The sequence below is a fragment of the Stomoxys calcitrans genome, chromosome 4 (assembly GCF_963082655.1).
Source record: "Stomoxys calcitrans chromosome 4, idStoCalc2.1, whole genome shotgun sequence".
Classification (NCBI taxonomy): Eukaryota; Metazoa; Arthropoda; class Insecta; order Diptera; family Muscidae; genus Stomoxys; species Stomoxys calcitrans.
Window position 1 is genome coordinate 4,307,670 of NC_081555.1, and position 18,329 is coordinate 4,325,998.

Below are 18,329 nucleotides of genomic sequence, written 5' to 3' on the forward strand. Positions count from 1 at the left end.
GGAAGTTATAGGGAGTAACTCTTGGAACTGCATTGCCAATTTGAGGTTATCTCAAACTGCTACAGTATACACGGGTTTATTTCATGTCTCAAAAAAGGCCTTCTTTTCTTGCTGCTTTTCACCTCTGGTTCCGAAGCATAATATGTTGACCTACACATGCATACTTCTATATACGGTATAAAATTCAATGGTTTCAAGGGCTTCAAAAAGGTTTCATGATAAATTATACCTTGTGAGCTGACTTGTAAGACTATTAATTTTCTTTGAAGTTTTCTTGCATTTCTGGACATTGACTTTGTGCACTGAGAAGCTGCTGAACTTTCAAGAGAGAGTACTTCTTTCCCCAACCCCCCCCCCATATACTGTGCGATGCACTCTGTTTGCCCTTCACTGCTGAGCTGCACTCAATCTATGTTCAGATATTCCATTTTAGTTTTATTTTTCCAAGAATTAACTAAATGACACATATCCTCTGTGGATGATGGTTGGTTTCACTTGCGTCGTACACAGAATCAATCTTTGAAATTGAATGGATGAAAAATAGATGGGGATAAGAGATGGTGATACGTTAAGTGGATGATGTGTTAAAGTCAGAGAAGCCAAAATCTTTCTAAAGAATGCAAAAAAAAAAATTTCATTCAGCACTTCATTTGTCTAAAGAAAATATCTTTAAACATTTTTTAGAAATATTGTTCTTAAAGAGAAAATTTCATGGAAATTGTATCTTCAGAGATAATTTCTTGGATAATTTGTTTTTTCAGACAAAAAATTTCACAAATTTTGTGTTTGGAGAAAATTTTGGAGCAATTTTGTTTACAGAGAAAATTTAATAAAAATTTTCTTTAAAGAAAATTTCATGAAAATTTTATAAACATAGAAAATCTTAAAAATGATGGTCTGGAAAATTTTTTCATGGAAATTTTGTCTTTATAGAAATTTTGATAGAAATTTTGTCTTTAGAGAAAATTTCATGGAAATTTTGTCTTTTGAGAAAATTTTATGGAAATTTTGTCTTTGGAGAAAATTTCACGGAAATTTAGTCTCTTTAGAGAAAGTTTAATGGAAATTTCATGGAAATGCTAGTCTTTACAGAAAATTTCACGAAAATTTTAGTCTTTAGAGAAAATTTCATGGAAATTTTTTCTTTATAGAAAATTTCATGGTAATTTATTCTTTAGAGAAAATTTCATAAAAATTTTTTCTTTAGAGAAAATTTCATGGAAATTTTTTCTTTAGAGAAAATTTCATGGAAATTTTTTCTTTAGAGAAAATTTCATGGAAATTTTTTCTTTAGAGAAAAAAGGGTAGATTTAGTACCCATTCCCTTAAAAAAGGGTAGATTTAGCACCCATTCCCTTGGGGAAGGGTAGTTTTAGTACACATTCCATTGGGGGAGAGCAGTTTTAGTACCCATTCCTTTGGGGAAAGGTAGTTTTCTCTTTAGAAAAAATTTCATGGAAATTTTGTCTTTAGAGAAAATAGGGTAGTTTTAGTACACATTCCCTTGGGGAAGGGTAGTTTAAGTACACATTCCATTGGAGAGAGCAGTTTTAGTATCCATTTCCTTGGGGAAGGGTAAATTTAGTGCCCATTTGCTTGGGGAAGAGTAGTTTTAAAACCCATTCCCTTGGGAAAGGGTAGTTTTAGTACCCATTTCCTTGAGGAAGGGTACATTTAGTGCCTATTTGCTTGGGGAAGGGTAGTTTTAGTACCCATTCGCTTGGGGAAGGGTAGTTTTAGTACCCATTCCCTTGTAGAAGGGAAGTTTTAGTGCACATTCGCTTGGGGAAGGGTAATTTTAGTGCCCATTCGCTTGGGGAAGGGTAGTTTTAGTACCCATTCCCTTTTTCATGGTAATTTTGTCTTATTTTATTTTATTTTATTTTATTTTATTTTATTTTATTTTATTTTATTTTATTTTATTTTATTTTATTTTATTTTATTTTATTTTATTTTATGCAGGTCGGTGGGATTGTAAGTTGGCCAAATTGGTCAATGTGTTTTATATAGCTGCCAAAAATCCGAGATCGGTTTGATTTCGGATTTTGACTTCTTGAGCCTCTTGAGGGTACGATTCCTATCTGATTTGGCTGAAACTTTGCACTTAGCGTTTTGTTATGACTTCCAACAAAAGTGCTAGGTGTGGTCTAAATTGGTACATAATCTGTTATAGCTTCCATATAAAGCGATCTTCAGATTTGACTTATTGAGCCTTTAGAGGGTGTCATTCGTATTTGACTTGGTTGAAATTTTTGCACAATGACTTCCTCTATGATCTCTCTAACCTACGGGACGAATATGATTTGATTCGGTCTAAAACCTCATATAGCTCTCATATAAACTAATCTCCCGATTGAGCCCCTAGACGGCACAGTTCTATTCTGATTTGTCCGAAATGTTGTACGACGACTTCACCTATGATCTTCAATATACCTGTCAAATAAGGTCTGTATGGGTTTATAAGGTAAGAAAGTCTCTCATATAAAACGATTTCCCGATTCTACTTCTGGAGGCCCTATAAGGCGCAATTCTTAACCGATTAAGTCTCCGATGTGTCTCCAACATCTAAACCAGGTATGGCCTAAATCGGTTCATAATCTGATGTAGCTTCAATAGCATAACAATTCTTATACATTATGGTTTGTTTGCCTATAAAGAAAGGCCACCTTAGTGCAGATGTTAGCATGCCCGCCTATGACGCTGAAAGCCTGGGTTTGAATCCTGGCGAGAACATCAGACAAAAATTATCAGCGATGGGTTCCCCTCTTAGTGCCGGCGACATTTGTGAGGTACTGTACCATTTGGAATGGCAGCCATGTAAAAACTTGTACCCGAAACAGGCATCGCATTGCGGCACGCCATTCGGACCCGGCTATAAAAAGGAGGTCTCTTATCATTGGGCTTAAACTTGAATCGCTCTGCATTCATCGATGTGTCAAAAGTCAAATTTTGCAAATTTGCATGTTGCCCATAAAGAGAGAGCGAATAACTTGACAAATGCGATCCGTGGTGGAGGGTTTATAAGATTCGTCTTGAACTAACTTAACACGCTTTAATCTGTTTTATCCTAATATGTTTTCACTCCCATTAGCCTGCATGGCCTCCAAATTCTAGTTTTCTGCAAATTAATTCACAATCGATTTTTAAATCAACTTTTCTTCAGCTGTCACTTCTGCTCCATAAATTCATATCTCAGGCTTATGGTGACCATAACAGCTAGCCAAAATCCATTCATTCACATACCCAAGCCAAATCCACTTTCAATTCCAAAGCTCAGCCACCTAGCAAGGAGGTGAAAATCCTGCCTCCTCCTGTCATGGCCAGACAAAAAATCGTCATCATGTTTTGCCTCATTACTTTTGCCCCTGGAGAGAGGGCGCGTTGCAAATGTACTGTGCTGGAAAATGCATTACTCGCAGACCCATCGACATGGACATGGACGTGGGCACACAGCAGCAAAAACAGCTACCACCACCATCATCATCGTGATGGCAATCAGTGGCTGGGCCATTTACAAATTAATAACAAATGGTTTCTCATTTGACAGCAGCGACTAGCTGAACTCTGAATATGGTGGAATATATAGAAATTAAGGATGCGTACAATGGGCTACTCAGGCTCAATTACAAAGACTGCTAATGAATGGCAAGGTTTTGATGGCCGGGGAATTGTTGCGCTGCCTGGCACATATATATTACTGCTGTGCAGATCCTGTTCTAGTGCGCTGATGATGGGTTGGTCGATGTATAAATATAATGACCCGCATGCTTTGGTTGCTCATTGTGGTGTTATATTGCCGCTATAAGTTAAACAAATGAAGTTGGATGCTCTGGTTCCTCCACCAACCCCCACCTGCATATATATCCTAGTGACCGATGGTATTGGCTAAATGGCTATGCATAAATTGTATGTCCTTGGTGGAAATGTTTCTAATCGTACTATGTAGCATAGTGTGGTTGGAAATTATTGCAAAATGGATTTGTTAGTTTGTTGGTTCTGTCTGCCCTCTTTTGTCTGCAACCATTTCCATTTGGTTCTAAGCTTCACACTCTGTGACCCCATCATTGTTATGGCAGCATTGACAAATGTAAAAACGAAATACACCCCTCCTTTAAAAAAAAACTATGCGACAAACATCATCCTCCGCCTGTTCGTTTGGCAGAGAATGACCACCACTTTTTCTCTCGACTGACAAACTGTGCTAATGAGCATCACTTAATTCTTCCTTAATCCTTTTGCTGTTTGCACAGCTGGCGTTGGTTATTCGTTTCTCTCCCATCTCATTTCCTGCTATGGGATTTCATGCGCTGTTGCTGCAGCTTAACTTTTAATTTGTTAAATTTGCAATTTGCATAAGGTAGGACTTAGCTGCGACTAGTTGAAATGAAGTAGAAAAGGCAAAAATGGGAAGAGAAAAAACTACGAATATTTCCTTATTCGCTTTTGAATTATAAACACTTTTTGAAATAAGATTAACTTGGCTATGAATCGGAGCATTCTAGGAAGTGAGTTGTGTAAGCAATCGATATTGACGAGGGTGGCAGAGATTTCTCTTGAAATATAGATTTGTGAAATAGTATACAAGGACTTCGTTAAAATTGCTAAATAAATCCAAGAAATGGCTCAATATAATACCCCAATTGTAGGAAGTATTTAATTGAAATATGTATGATGTTAAAATTGAATTCCTTTCTTCTGCACTCACAATGAAATGTAAGTAGAATGCATGTTAATATAATGGTATATTTCTAAACTGAAGTATTTCGGAGGATTTAAGCTCAATGGGTACTAAAACTAAACCTTCTGTAAGGGGAACGGGTAGTACCTATTGTAATTTTATTGAATAGACTCTTATAGGGCCTAAAAGTTACAATATTCAGAAAAAACAAATGCTTGCCCAAAGGAATGGGTACCAAATTGTAACGTCCCCAATGGAAAGGGTACTAAAACTCTCATTTCCTAAGATAATGTGAACTCAAACTCTCCTTCCATAAGAGAATATGCACTGAAACTTTCCTTTCCCAAGGAAAGTGTACTGAAACTACACTTCCCCAAGGAAAAGGGCAGTAAAACTGCCCCTCCCCAAGGGAATGGGTACTAACAATACCCTTCCACAAGGGAATGGGTACTAAAACTAACGTTCCCTAAGAGAATGGGTACTAAAACTACCCGTCCTCAAGGGAATGGGTATTAAAACTACCCTTCTCCAAGGGAATGGGTTCAAATACTACCCTTCACCAAGCGAATGGGTACTAAAACTACCCTTCCCCAACGGGTATAGGTACTAAAACTACCCTCACCCAAAAGAAAGGGTACTGAAATTGCTCTCCCCAAGGGAAAGTGTACTAAAACTACCCTTCTCTTAGGGAATGGGTACTAAAACTACCCTTTCCCAAGGAAATGGATGCTGATGCTACCCTTCCCTAAGGGAATGGGTACTAAAACTACCCATCCCACAGGGAAGGAGTGCTAAAGCTACCCTTTCCCAAGGGCATGGGTACTAAAATGGGTATTAAGCTACCCTTTTCGAAGTGCATGGGTACTAAAACTACCCTTCCCCAATGGAATGGGTATTAAAACTACCCTTCCTCAAGGCAATGGGTACTAAAACTACCCTTCCCCAAGGAATGGGTACTAAAAATACACTTCCCCAAGGGAATGGGTAATAAAACTACCCTTCCCCAACGGGTATGGGTACTAAAATTACCTTTTCCCAACTGATTGGGTACTAAAACTGCTCTTTCCCAAGGGAATGTGTACTAAAACTACCCTTCTCCAAGGGAATGGGTACTAAAATTACCCTTTCCCAACTGATTGGGTACTAAAACTGCTCGTTCCCAAGGGAATGTGTACTAAAACTACCCTTCTCCAAGGGAATGGGTACTAAAACTAACCATCCCCAAGGGAATGGGTATAAAAACTAACCTTTTCCTAGGGAATGGGTACTACAACTTCCCATCCCCAAAGGAAAGGGTACTACAACTACTCTTCCCCAAGGGAATGTGTACTAAAAGTACCCTTCTCCAAGGGAATGGGTACTAAAACTACCCTTTCTGAAGCGAATGGGCACCAAAACTACCCTTCCCCAAGCAAATGGGTACTGAAACTACTCTTCTCCAAAAGAAATGGTACTAAAACTACTCTTCCCCAAGCGAATGGGCACTAAAACTATTCTTCCCCAAGCGAATGGGTACTAAAACTAGTCTTCACCGAAGGAAAGAGTACTAGAACTGCTCTTCCCCCAGGGAATGGGTACTAAAGCTACCCTTCCCCAAGGAAATGCGTACTAAAATTACCCTTCCCTTAGGGAATGTGTACTAAAACTACCCTTCCCCAAAGGAAATGGTACTAAAACAACTCTCCCCCAAGGGAATGTGCACTAAAACTACCCTTCCCCAAGGGAATGGGTAATAAAACTACCCTTCCCCAACGGGTATGGGTACTAAAATTACCCTTTCCCAAATGATTGGGTACTAAAACTGCTCTTCCCCAAGGGAATGTGTACTAAAACTACCCTTCTTCAAGGGAATGGGTACTAAAACTACCCATCCCCAAGGGAATGGGTATTAAAACTACCCTTTTCCTAGGGAATGGGTACTAAAACTACCCATCCCCAAGAGAATGGGTATTAAAACTACCCATCCCTAAAGAAAAGGGTACTAAAACTACCCTTCCCCAAAGGAAAGGGTACTAAAACTACTCTTCCCCAAAGGAATGTGTACTAAAACTACCCTTCTTCAAGGGAATGGGTACTTAAACTACCTTTCCCCAAGGGAATGGGTACTAAAACTACCCTTCCCCAAAGGAAAGGGAACTACAACTACTCTTTTCCAAGGGAATGTGTACTAAAAGTACCCTTCTCCAAGGGAATGGGTACTAAAAGTACCCTTCTCCAAGGGAATGGGCACTAAAACTACCCTTCCTCAAGCGAATGGGTACTGAAACTACTCTTCTCCAAAGGAAATGGTACTAAAACAACTCTTCCCCAAACGAATGGGCACTAAATCTACCCTTCCCCAAGCGAATGGGTACTAAAACTACCCTTACCTAAAGTAAAGGGTACTAAAACTGCTCTTCCCCATTTGATGTGTACTAAAACTACCCTTCTCCAAGGAAATGGGTGCTAAAACTACCCTTCCCCAAGCGAATGGGTACTAAAACTACCCTTCCCCAAGGGAATGGGTACTAAAACTACCCTTTCCCAAGGGAATGGGTATTAAAACTATCCTTTTCGAAGGGCTTGGATACTAAAATTACCCTTCCCCAAAGGAATGGGTACTAAAACTGCTCTTCCCAAGGGAATGTGTATTAAAACTACCCATCCCTAAGGGAATGGGTATTAAAACTAGCCATCCCCAAGGGAAGCGCTACTAAAACCACCCTTTCCAAAGGGAATGGGTACTAGAACTACACTTCACCAAGAGATTTTATACCCATTCTCTTGAGGCCACTAGCATTTTTTTTGTGAAATTCCGCTATTGTTTGTTTTATTTCTGATGGCTATGTTAATGCCTTACCCACCCCGTTTTTGAACAAAACTGCCCTTTTGCTTTAAAACCTTGGTAGTCTTTTGTTGTCGTTTTGTCCCAAAAGAAAAAAATTAAATAAAAAAAATGATTTGCTTTAAAAATCAAGTATTTGCTTAAAAAAGGATATGGATTCGTTATCAGCATCAGGCACCAATTGCGTGGCCTTGTATCCTGTGTCAGATACTTCAAGGCGACTTCAGGAAAACCCGGATACGGCAAATTCGGTTCACCCGACGAGGTAGACGAATCACCATCATCCGAACTGCAGGAACCATTACAACTCGAGCCCGTTGAAGAGCCCGACGACGAGGAGGAGGAGCTCGACGACGAAGACATGCCGCCCCCACCTGACATGCCATCGTGTTTGTTTCTGCGGCGCGAGCGTCTTCGCCGCATTCGCCTTGGCTCACCGCTGGTGTTGCTAAGACGTTCATCATCACTGCGATCGCTGGCGGGTTTTTTGTTGGCATTTCTATGGTGGTGGCTGTTGTTGGTGGTCGATGAGGAGGAAACAGTGGCGGCTGTAGCAGAACTTTGGTGGGTTGGTTGATGGCGTTGTTGATGCATTGCAGGGTTATTGAGCTGTGAGGTGGCAGACTTTGCAGCATGGCTTTGTGTTGTTGGATCATTTGGTGTTCGAGCATTATTGGCCGCCATGCCACTGTATTGACCAGCGTTTGAAGTTGGGCGAACGCTGGAGGAACTGGGTTTTCTTAGCTGACTGCGGGTACTGTCACCACGCCGATGACGTGATTCAGCCGCCGAGTTCACTAGCACACCTGTGGGAGTTTCGTTGGAATGCATTGTATGGGAGTTGCCGCCACCACCACCACCACCTCCTCCGACACCGCCGTCTTTTAGACGTGTTCTGCGACCAGCAAATGAGCTGGTATCGGAATCTTGTCTATTGAGCCTTTGGCTAGGGCGACCGACACCATTGTTGGCCGTATCCAATTGACTTACAGTTAAGGGTCGCAGTTCAGCATTTCTATACGCCGCTTCACCCGACTGTTGCGACTGTTGGAGTGGCTGCTGTGCTCTTTTGTTGGATATTGTTGATATTGCGCTAGTTTGATGAGTTTGTTCATGTTGTTGTTGTTGATGCTCCTGCATGGAGGAATGCAGCATTTTAGGATTTAATCAAACTCACAACAACTACTAAGTCCTCCTGTGGTGGTTTCTTCTAAGGAGCAATTAGCTTATCATGCAGGCAGGCAGCCAAAGTGAGCTTAACGGAGAAAATGTTGCGAGTTTATTGATCTTTCTCCAGCTGCCTGTATTTGGGGGGTTATGGACAACTGCTTGTAAATGTCATTTACTGACCAAAGGCTGGAAAAGGTACTTCAACCGCTGAACCATGATAACAAACACTCGAATACCTATAAAGAAATCATAAACAGAAACAACGAAAACACATTAGAATATTGATAAAATTCATTAAAGATAAAAGCATGAAACGAAAATGGTTTTTGTGTTTTTTTCTTTGCTTGGCAGCAGACATCATGATTTTAAATTTAATTCATGACTGTGACAAATGGACAGTTGTTTCGCATTTTACGATGCTGGCCCGGACTAACGTTGGCATTATTGTGGAAAATGCCACAAACGAAGTAGAACACTACGTGGTGAAAAGCAAGTCGAATCAGATGTCTTTCAAAGAAACTATGAAATGCATGATGGGGTGTTGCTCTTTAGAGTGACATTGAATGGAAATAGTTTTATCGAAATAAAAAAATGTAAATTTGTGCAGGAATATTCCAAACTTTTCATATATGAGAATGAGTCCTACAACGTGCCAATGAAAATGGGTGTAAAAACTACATTCCCCCAGATGGGTTCTAAAATTCTCCTTTCGCAAGAGAAAAGGTACTAACATTTTCCTTCCCAAAGGGAAAGGTACTAAAACTCCTCTTACTCAAGGAAAGTGTACTAAATTTACTTTTCCCCAATGTAAAAAGGCACAAAAACTACTTTTTTGAAATGGAAAAAGTACTAAATCTACTTTTCCCTCATGCAAAATGGTACTAAATATACTCTCCCCCAAGATAAAAAGGTACTCAAACTACACTTTCCCAGGAGAAAAGGTGTTAATACAACCCTTCCCCAAGCGAAGAGGTACTAAATCTCCAATTCCTCAAGGAAATACCTACTTAAACTACACTTTCCCAAGGGAAAAAAGAAGTGTACTAAAATTAATTTCCCCCAATGTAAGAAGGTACTAAAACTATTCCTCCGATATGAAAAAGGTACTAAAACTACTTTTCCCCCATACAAAATGGTACTAAATATACTCATCCCCAAGGGAAAAATGTACTCCAACTACACTTCCCCAAGTGAAAAGGTTTTAATACAACCCTTCCCCAAGCGAAATGGTATTTCCCAAGGGAAAAAGGGAAGTGTACTAAAATTCTTTTCCCCCAAAGTAAAAAGTACAAAAACTACTCCTTCGAAATGTAAAAGGTACTAAATCTACTTTTCCCCTATGCAAAATGGTACTAAATATACTCATCCCCAAGGGAAAAAGGTACTCCAACTACACTTTTCCATTGAGGGTCTTAAGCCGCAACTATTATCCGATTTCGCTGAAATTTGAAATAGTGAATTGATTGAAGCCTCCCGACATTCGACTCAAATCTGGTCCACATCGGACTATATTCAGTTATAGCTGCCATATAAACCAATCAGCCGATTAAGGGTCTTAAGCCGATAAAAGCTGCATTTATTACCCGATTTCGCTGGAATTTTACACAGTGACTTGTATTAAGCCTCCCGTCATCCGACCAGCATATGGTCCAGATCAGAGTTTATATAGATATAGCTGCCATATAGACCAATCTGCCAATTAATGGTCTTGGGTTAGGTTGAAAAGAGGGTGCTGTGAATATTCCAAAACTATGTGGCCTAATCTAGACTTGAAGAGGTCTACTTTCGTGCTGTCATTGGCTAGAACAGACGTCTCAGTCATTGTGTCCGTCATGACAGATCACTGTATAATCGGAAAACATGCTGACAGACTGAAGGTTGCCAGCAATGACTTTTGCGGAAGCTGTGAGGACATCAAAGAAGAAGAACACCTTATGTGTGTGTCCCGCACTAGCAGTTCTCATTTCTTTGAGAACCTGTCTGATTTAGCGGATATGAACTTTCGCAAGTTATTGGGCTTTTTAAAGCGATCTGGATGGATCATCTGTTCCTGTGGTATCACAATGGGCGAAAATGTCTAAGTGAGACTGATGGCAGACTGCCGCTTAAACCTAACCTAACCCTAACCTGGTATTGTAACTTCCCTACCCCTTAAGGAAAGGGTACTTAAACTATCCTACCCCAAGGAAAGGGTACAAAAACTACCCTTACCCAAGAGAATAGATACTAAAATTACCCTATTCCAAGGGAATGGGAATTAAAACTACCCTATCCCAAGCGAAATGCTACTAAAACTCCCTACCCCTACTGTAAAGAGATCTATCAACCATACAAAGGTACTAGAGCTATTCTTCTTCAAGGATAAAGGTACTAAAACTAAACTATAGGCTGGATCAAACTTTAAGCGTTTTTACATGTTTTGGAATGGACAAAAACGTCTAAGTGAGACTGATGGCAGACTGCCATCTAAACCTAACCTAACTCTAACCTAGCCATGACTAAAATTACTCTAAACCAAGGTAATGGGTACTAAAACTACCCCACTCCAAGGGAATGGGTACTAAAACTATCCTACTCCAAGGGAATGGGTATTGAAACTTCCCTACCCTAAGGGGAAGGGTACTAAAACTATCCTACCCCAAAGACAAGGGTACAAAAACTACCCTTACCCAAGGGAATGGATACTAAAACTACCCTACTCCAAGGGAATGGGTATTAAAACTACCCAATCCCAAGTGAAAGGCTACTAAAACTACCCTACCCCTACTGGAAAGCGATCTATCAATCATTCAAAGGTACTATTGGGTTGCCCAAAAAGTAATTGCAGATTTTTTAAAAGAAAGTAAATGCATTTTTAATAAAACTTAGAATGAACTTTAATCAAATACACATTTTTACACTTTTTTCTAAAGCAAGCTAAAAATAACAGCTGATAACTGGCAGAAGAAAGAATGCAATTACAGAGTCTCAAGCCGTTGAAAAAATTTTTCAACGCCGACTATATGAAAAATCCGCAATTACTTTTTGGGCAACCCAATACAACTATTCTTCTCAAGGAAAAAAGTATTAAAACTAGACTATTGGCTGGGTCGAACTTTAAGCGTTTTTACTTGTTTTGTAATCTTTAAAAAAAAACACCCGTTACTTATTTTCTCCATTCGGCTCTCCTCCTCATTCGTACTACCTCTAAGTGTCTCATTGTTGACGTAATGAAATTTAATGTCACACAATGGAGCTGTGATAGCTGCTGGACATGTCCTCTAAACACAAAGCAATAGAGAAAAAAAAAACAGGGATAAACAAGAGCCCTGGGGGACCCCTCACTGCCGCTCTGCCGCTCTCTTGCCCTCACTCGTTCTTTCTATAACTAAGAAATATAAATTTCGAATGGTTTCATGCAGTGGAGATGGTAGACAACGATTTTGAAATCGCAGTGTTCAATTACAAACTGAGTCACTGGTGCGCGGTGTTGTTGTTTTTTGTTTTGTTTTGGCCTTCATTTAAATTCTTTTCTTTCATTTTGAGGGAGAAAATCATCATCACCACTGTCACCATCGCCATCGCCATCTACATAAACAGTTGGTGCCATAACAACAATAGAAATCTCATTTCTCAATGCTGCCTTTCGCTTTTAGGGGTTTTTTGTTTTTTTGGGTAGAATTTTCTACTCTATTTCTCATTAAAATTGTAAGCAAGCTACCTTGCCTTTCTAAAAATCTACTGTTTTTTTTCGTTTTGTTGGCCAAAAGGGAGAAAAGCGATTGAATTTCACTATAATTGAAAATTATCAATGGGACAAACTCTAGAGGGCAGTCCATACCCATTGGAGAAAACAGTGAAAAGTGTGAAAATAATTTTTACTCCCCAAAAAAAAAAAAAAAAAAACAATTCACCAAATGGCCTTGGCGTGAGGTGAAATTTTTAAAGGGCTGCTCTGCCTTTCCCAAAGGCTATGCTGTGTGGCCTTTAATACCATCCAAAGGCCAAAGTTGGTCCTTCAATTTTATGTGTTTTCATTTTTCTGATTTTCTGCGTTCTGTTGGCTCTCCTAATTTCAGGTTTTACTAATTTCATTTTAAGATTGTGGAGCAAAATAATTACTTCCAAGTCTCCAGTGCTCAATTACAATTGTTGAGTGTTTGAATGGCATCAGAATTTATTGTGGCAGCAAACTTTTGCTTTTGGGTTTATTTTTTCTTGGTAAAACTTTGAGTTTGAAGAGCACTTGAACTTGGGTAGAACATATTATGGGCTAGTTGTAGCTGCAAAGCAAGTGTGGGGAGGGGGGCAATTGGGAGTTGGCAGTCGGCAGTCGGGTTGCTGGTCCATGTTGTGGTTGTTTTAGTGATTGAAATAAATCAATTTTACTTCTGCTACTCTTTCAACGCCAGAGGTGTTGTTTAACCACCACTTCATTGTTGGACCAGGAAAGAATTCTATGCTCTTGAAGCACACCTGACAGGGAGGTAGCAGGGTTAGGATGTTGATTTTCTTTTTGTTTTCAATATTTCACTTTGATCATAGAACATTAATTATATTAACCCCTCTGAGCAGGGGATGCCAGAATGTGCACACAAGAAATGAAAGTTGGAAATGTGAACAGGAAAACACATGCAGGGGTATACTAAAACAGAAGCAAAGCCATGCTTGAATGAGTTTGAATGAGAAATTATTTCCCAAAACTGATAGAACAGTTCGAAAGTATGCAAATTTTCCAAAAAAGTTTCCATGTAGTTGTGATGCAAAATAAAAAGTCCTTATTTTCTCAATATTTTTGCTTAATTCTTATATGCTATTAAAAAAAACTCTCTCCTATCTTCAAAGCTTTCCGTTCTTTTTCCTTTAAGGTCATCTATTAAGTGTAAAATACCCTTTTGCCTGGTGCAATTGCACATCAATAAATTTCCATTGACCTCTTTTAACAATCGAGTGCATTATTACGCATAAATAACAGAAGCTTTCTTTAATTTGGTAGCATATTGCGGTTAAGGCCACTGACATTCGCAAAAGCATCGTAGCAGCCAATGAGAATGAAGGAATGAATTGTCCATAATTTGTATTGTATGCAGAAAAATAAAAAACAAAAACAAAAACACCAGCATTGCACAAAAGTGGGAATCTGTTGATGGCAGCTATATTTCTGTCAAGTGGATTGTTTTTCTGTACCTCGATACTGGCGTACACAAGACACTTGAGTTTGTTTTTTTTCTCCTTCATTTTGTTTTGGGTTAAGCGAAAAACACAAAACAAAGAAAATATTCAACTGCATGATCAAATGTGGTTGGCTTGAAAACAAGAATTGGGCACAAGCAGGAGTGTTAAACGCAGAGGTTAATATTGAAAGTAATTGAATTAAAGAGAAGGCAAATAGTTTTTATGCAAAAGAGAATTTTAATTTTATGGCTGCAATTAAAATTGACGCAAAAGCAAATGAATTTTAAAAGTACCAGAATACATTCACACATTTGATTGTTAGTATTTAATGGCCTAGATAGATATGTTGTTACGCTTGGCGTATACTTATTAATAGAAATTATAAATCATACGATCTGTGGTACATTTGTATTAATATAACTTATACGCACTTGCTTACAGCGATAGTAAAATTAAGTTTTTTGAAAGTAAATAAGGCTATAAGACCCTTATGTAATGGGTAGGTTATGTATATTTTCCTTTCGAAAATGGTAAATTTAGTACCATTTTATTTCGGAGGGGGTAGTTTTAGTTCCGTATTCTTTCGGAAAGGGTAGTTTCACTAGCATTTTCTTAGGGTAATGGTAGTTTTAGTACTATTTTCTTAGAGAAATTGTAGTTTTAGTACCCTTTTCGTTGGGAAAAGGTAGCTTTAGTATCTTTTTCTTAGGAAAAATGTGATTTTACTTTCATTTTTAAGGAAAAGGGCAGTTTTAGTACCCTTTTCTTATGGAAAGGGTATTTTTAGTATCCTTTTCTTAGAGAAAGGATATTTGTAGTACCATTCTCTCAGGAAAAGGGCAGTTTTAGTACCCATTTCTTACGGGAGAGGGTAGTTTTAGCACCCTTTTCTTAGGGAAAGGCTGCTTTAAGTGCCTTCTTCATAGGAAAATTGTAGTTTTTGTACCCTTTTCTTTGAAAAAGGTTTGTTTTTGTATCCATTTCTTGGGGTAAGGGTAGCTTGTGTACCCTTTTTTTTAAGGAAAAGAATGCTTTTAGAACCCTTTTCTTAAGGAAATAATGCATTTAGCACCCTTTTCTTAAGGAAATGATGCATTTAGCACCCTTTTCTTAGAGAAAGGATGGATTTAGCACCCTTTGCTTGGGGAAAGGGTAGTTTTAGTACCCTTTTCTTGGGAAAGGGTTGTTTTAGTACCCTTTTCTTAGGGAAAGTGTAGTTTCAGTCCGCTTTTTAGGGAATGGGTAGTTTTAGTACCCTTTTCTTAGGGAAGGGGTAGTTTAAGTAGCCTTTTCGTAGGAAAATGGTAGTTCTATTGTCCTTTTCTTAAGGAAAGGGTAGTTTTAGTACCCTTTTCATAGGGTAAGGGTAGCTTGTGTACCCTTCTGTTAAGGGAAGAACTCTTTTAGAACCCTTTTCTTACGGAAATAATGCATTTAGCACCCTTTTCTTAGAGAAAGAATGGTTTTAGCACCCTTTTCTTGTGGAAAGCGTAGTTTTAGTACCCTTTTCTTGGGAAAGGGAAGTTTTAGTACCCTTTTCTTGTGGAAAACGTAGTTTTAGTACCCTTTTCTTGGGAAAGGGAAGTTTTAGTACCCTTTTCCTGGGAAAAGGTAGTTTTAGTACCCTTTTCTTAGGGAAAAGGTAGTTTAAGACCCCTTTTCTTAGGAAAATGGTTCTATGGTCCTTTTCTTACGGAAAAGGTAGTTTCAGTACCCTTTTCTTATCCTTTTCTTAGTTTTAGTATCCTTTTCTTAGAGAAAGGATATTTGTAGTACCATTCTCTCAGGGAAAGGGCAGTTTTAGTGCCCGTTTCTTACGGGAGGGGTAGTTTTAGCACCCTTTTTTTAGGGAAAGGCTGGTTTAAGTACCGTCTTCATAGGAAAGTTGTAGTTTTAGTACCCGTTTCATAGTGAAAGGTTAGTTTTTGTACCCTTTTCTTTGAGAAAGGTTGGTTTTTGTATCCATTTCTTAGGGCAAGGGTAGTTTGTTTACCCTTTTCATAGGGAAAGAATGCTTTTAGGACCCTTTTCTTAGAGAAATAATGCTTTTAGTACCCTTTTCATAGAGGGAGGATGGTTTTAGCACCCTTTGCTTGGGGATAGGGTAGTTTTAGTACCTTTTTCTTAGAGAAATGGTGATCTTAGAGAAATGGTACCCTTTTCGTAGGGAAAGGGTAGTTTTAGTACCCTTTTCATAGGAAAGTAGTAGTTTTAGTACCCATTTCTTAGGGAAGGGTTAGTTTTTGTACCCTTTGCTTTGAGAAAGTGTGGTTTTTGTATCCTTTTCTTAGGGTAAGCGAAGTTTCAGTACCCTTTTCTTAGAGAAAGGGTAATTTTATTACCCTTTTCTTGGAGAAAGGGTAGTTTTAGTATCAGTTTCTTACGGAAAAGGTAGTTTTAGTTCCCTTTTCTTAGGGAAAGGATGGTTTTAGTACCCTTTTCATAACAAAATGGTAGTTTTAGTACCCATTTCTTAGGGAAAATTAGTTTTTGTATACTTTTCTTTGAGAAAGGTAGTTTTAGTATCCTTTTCTTAGAGAAAGGGTAGTTTTAGTACCCTTTTCTTAAGGAAGGGTAGTTTAAGGACCCTCTTCTTAGGGAAAGGGTAGTTTTAGTGACATTTTCTTACGGAAAAGGTAGATTTAGTCCTTTTCTTTGGGAAAAGATATTTTTAGAAACATTTTCTTAGGAAAAGAGCTGTTTGAGTAGTTCTAGTTCCCTTTTCTTAGGAAAAATGTGGTTTTAGATTCCGTTCGCTTTTTTAAGGTATAGGGTAGTTTTAGTCTTCCTTTCTTAGGAAAAGTGTAGTTCTAGTACCCTTTCATATGGAAATGGTAGTATTAGTACCCTTTCTTAGGGAAAGACTAGTTTTACTATCATTTGCGTTGGGAAGGGGTAGTATTATAACCCGTTTCTTAGGGAAATGGTAGATGTAGTAAATTTTTCTTAGAGAAAGGGTAGTTTTAGGCTTTTCTTAGGAAACGGGTAGTTTTGGTACCCCTTTTCTTAGGCAAGAGGTAGCTTTAGTAACCGTTTTTATGGTAGGGGTAGTTTTAGCACTCTTTTCGTAAGGAAAATGTTGTTATGGTACCCTTTTTAGGGAGAGGTTAGTTTTAGTTCCATTTTCTTATGAAAAGTGTATTTTTAGTAACCCATTCTCGGGAAAAAGGCAGTTTTAGCTCTCTCTACTTAAGAAAAAGGTAGTTAGTATCCTCTTCTTTGGGAAAATGTAGTTTTAGTACCCTTTCATAGGCAAAGGCCAATTTTAGTACCCTTTTCATGGGAAAGGGTAGTTTTAGTACTCTTTCTATAGGTATAGGGTAGTTTTAGTACCCTCATTATAGGGAGAGGGTAGTTTTAGTACCCTTTTCATAGAGAGAGGGTAGTTTTAATACCCTTTGTTAGGGAAGTCGAGTTTTTTTATCCATTTCTTTGGGAAAGGGTAGTTTTTTATACTTTTCTTAGGGAGAGGGTAGTTTTTGTATTATTTTCTTAGGGTAAGGTTAGTTTTCGTACCTTTTTGTTTGAGAAAGGCTGGTTTTAGAACCGTTTTTTTAGGGAAAGGCTGGTTTTGGCAGCCTTTTTTAGGGAAAGGGTAGTTTTAGTCCCCTTTCTTAGGAAAATGTACCCTTTTAGCACCCTTTCTTAGGGAAAGAGAAGTTTACTTTTATTACCCCTTTCTTAGAAAAAATTTGAGTCTTACTATCCCTTCTTAGAGATAGTAGTGTAGTTTTAGTACCCATTTCTTAGGGATAGTGGAGTATTAATACCCTTTTTATAAGAAAGGTGAGTTTATGTACACTTTTCTTAAGGAAATTGTAGTTTTAGTACACTTTTCTTGGGAAAAGATTAATTTTTTGTACACTTTTCTTAGAGAAAGGAAAGTTTAGTTTTTAGATCCTCTTTTTTTTTATCGAAAGGGGTACTGAAGGGTTTGTGACCAATCTAAAGAAGCGCAAAGGAATGAATAACCGCACAATCAGCACGTCGAGAAATATGTGGCTACTATGCTCATATTGAAAAGTTATTCTATGGCAAGCAAAGTTTGTCTGGATAACAAGTCTGTGGCTTGGTGTGTGTTGTTGATGCTATTTAGATGTCTTTTTGATGTTGGCTGTTAGAATTTAACTTTTCTCTTACTGCGCAATAAAACCTGGTTGAATAACAGGACCCAACATTTCATTCAAAGGGCATGCTTCTACCTGCTCACTAATTAGTGAGTAGGTGGAAGCATGAAATCTTTTGGTGGCATTGCAGTCTGTCTAGGCCTCTGGCAAAGGTCGAAATCACGATAATTCCAGACCGCCCCTTGATACATTTAATACATCACAAATGCAGAGACTGTTTTTTTTTTTTTGAAACAGAAGCAAGAAATAAAAATACATTTGTATAAGCTGTTTAAACCAACAATAAAATGAAAAGAATGAAAAGTTTAAGTTTTAGTACACTTTTCTTAGGGAAGGGGTCGTTTTAATTTCAATACTCTTGCTTTGTTTTCAGTAT

At 38.4% G+C, this 18,329-nt stretch overlaps 1 protein-coding gene across 1 annotated transcript in view; it reads right to left on the bottom strand.

The window, feature by feature from the left end:
* Positions 1-18,329, bottom strand: part of LOC106085736 (voltage-dependent T-type calcium channel subunit alpha-1G) — a 194,727-nt gene that overhangs the window by 62,311 nt on the left and 114,087 nt on the right. Inside the window, exon 3 of the mRNA XM_059368132.1 lies at positions 7,657-8,908. Within this exon, the coding sequence (XP_059224115.1) occupies positions 7,657-8,657 (1,001 nt within the window). The 5' untranslated portion in view covers positions 8,658-8,908. The remainder of the gene's footprint in view (positions 1-7,656; positions 8,909-18,329) is intronic.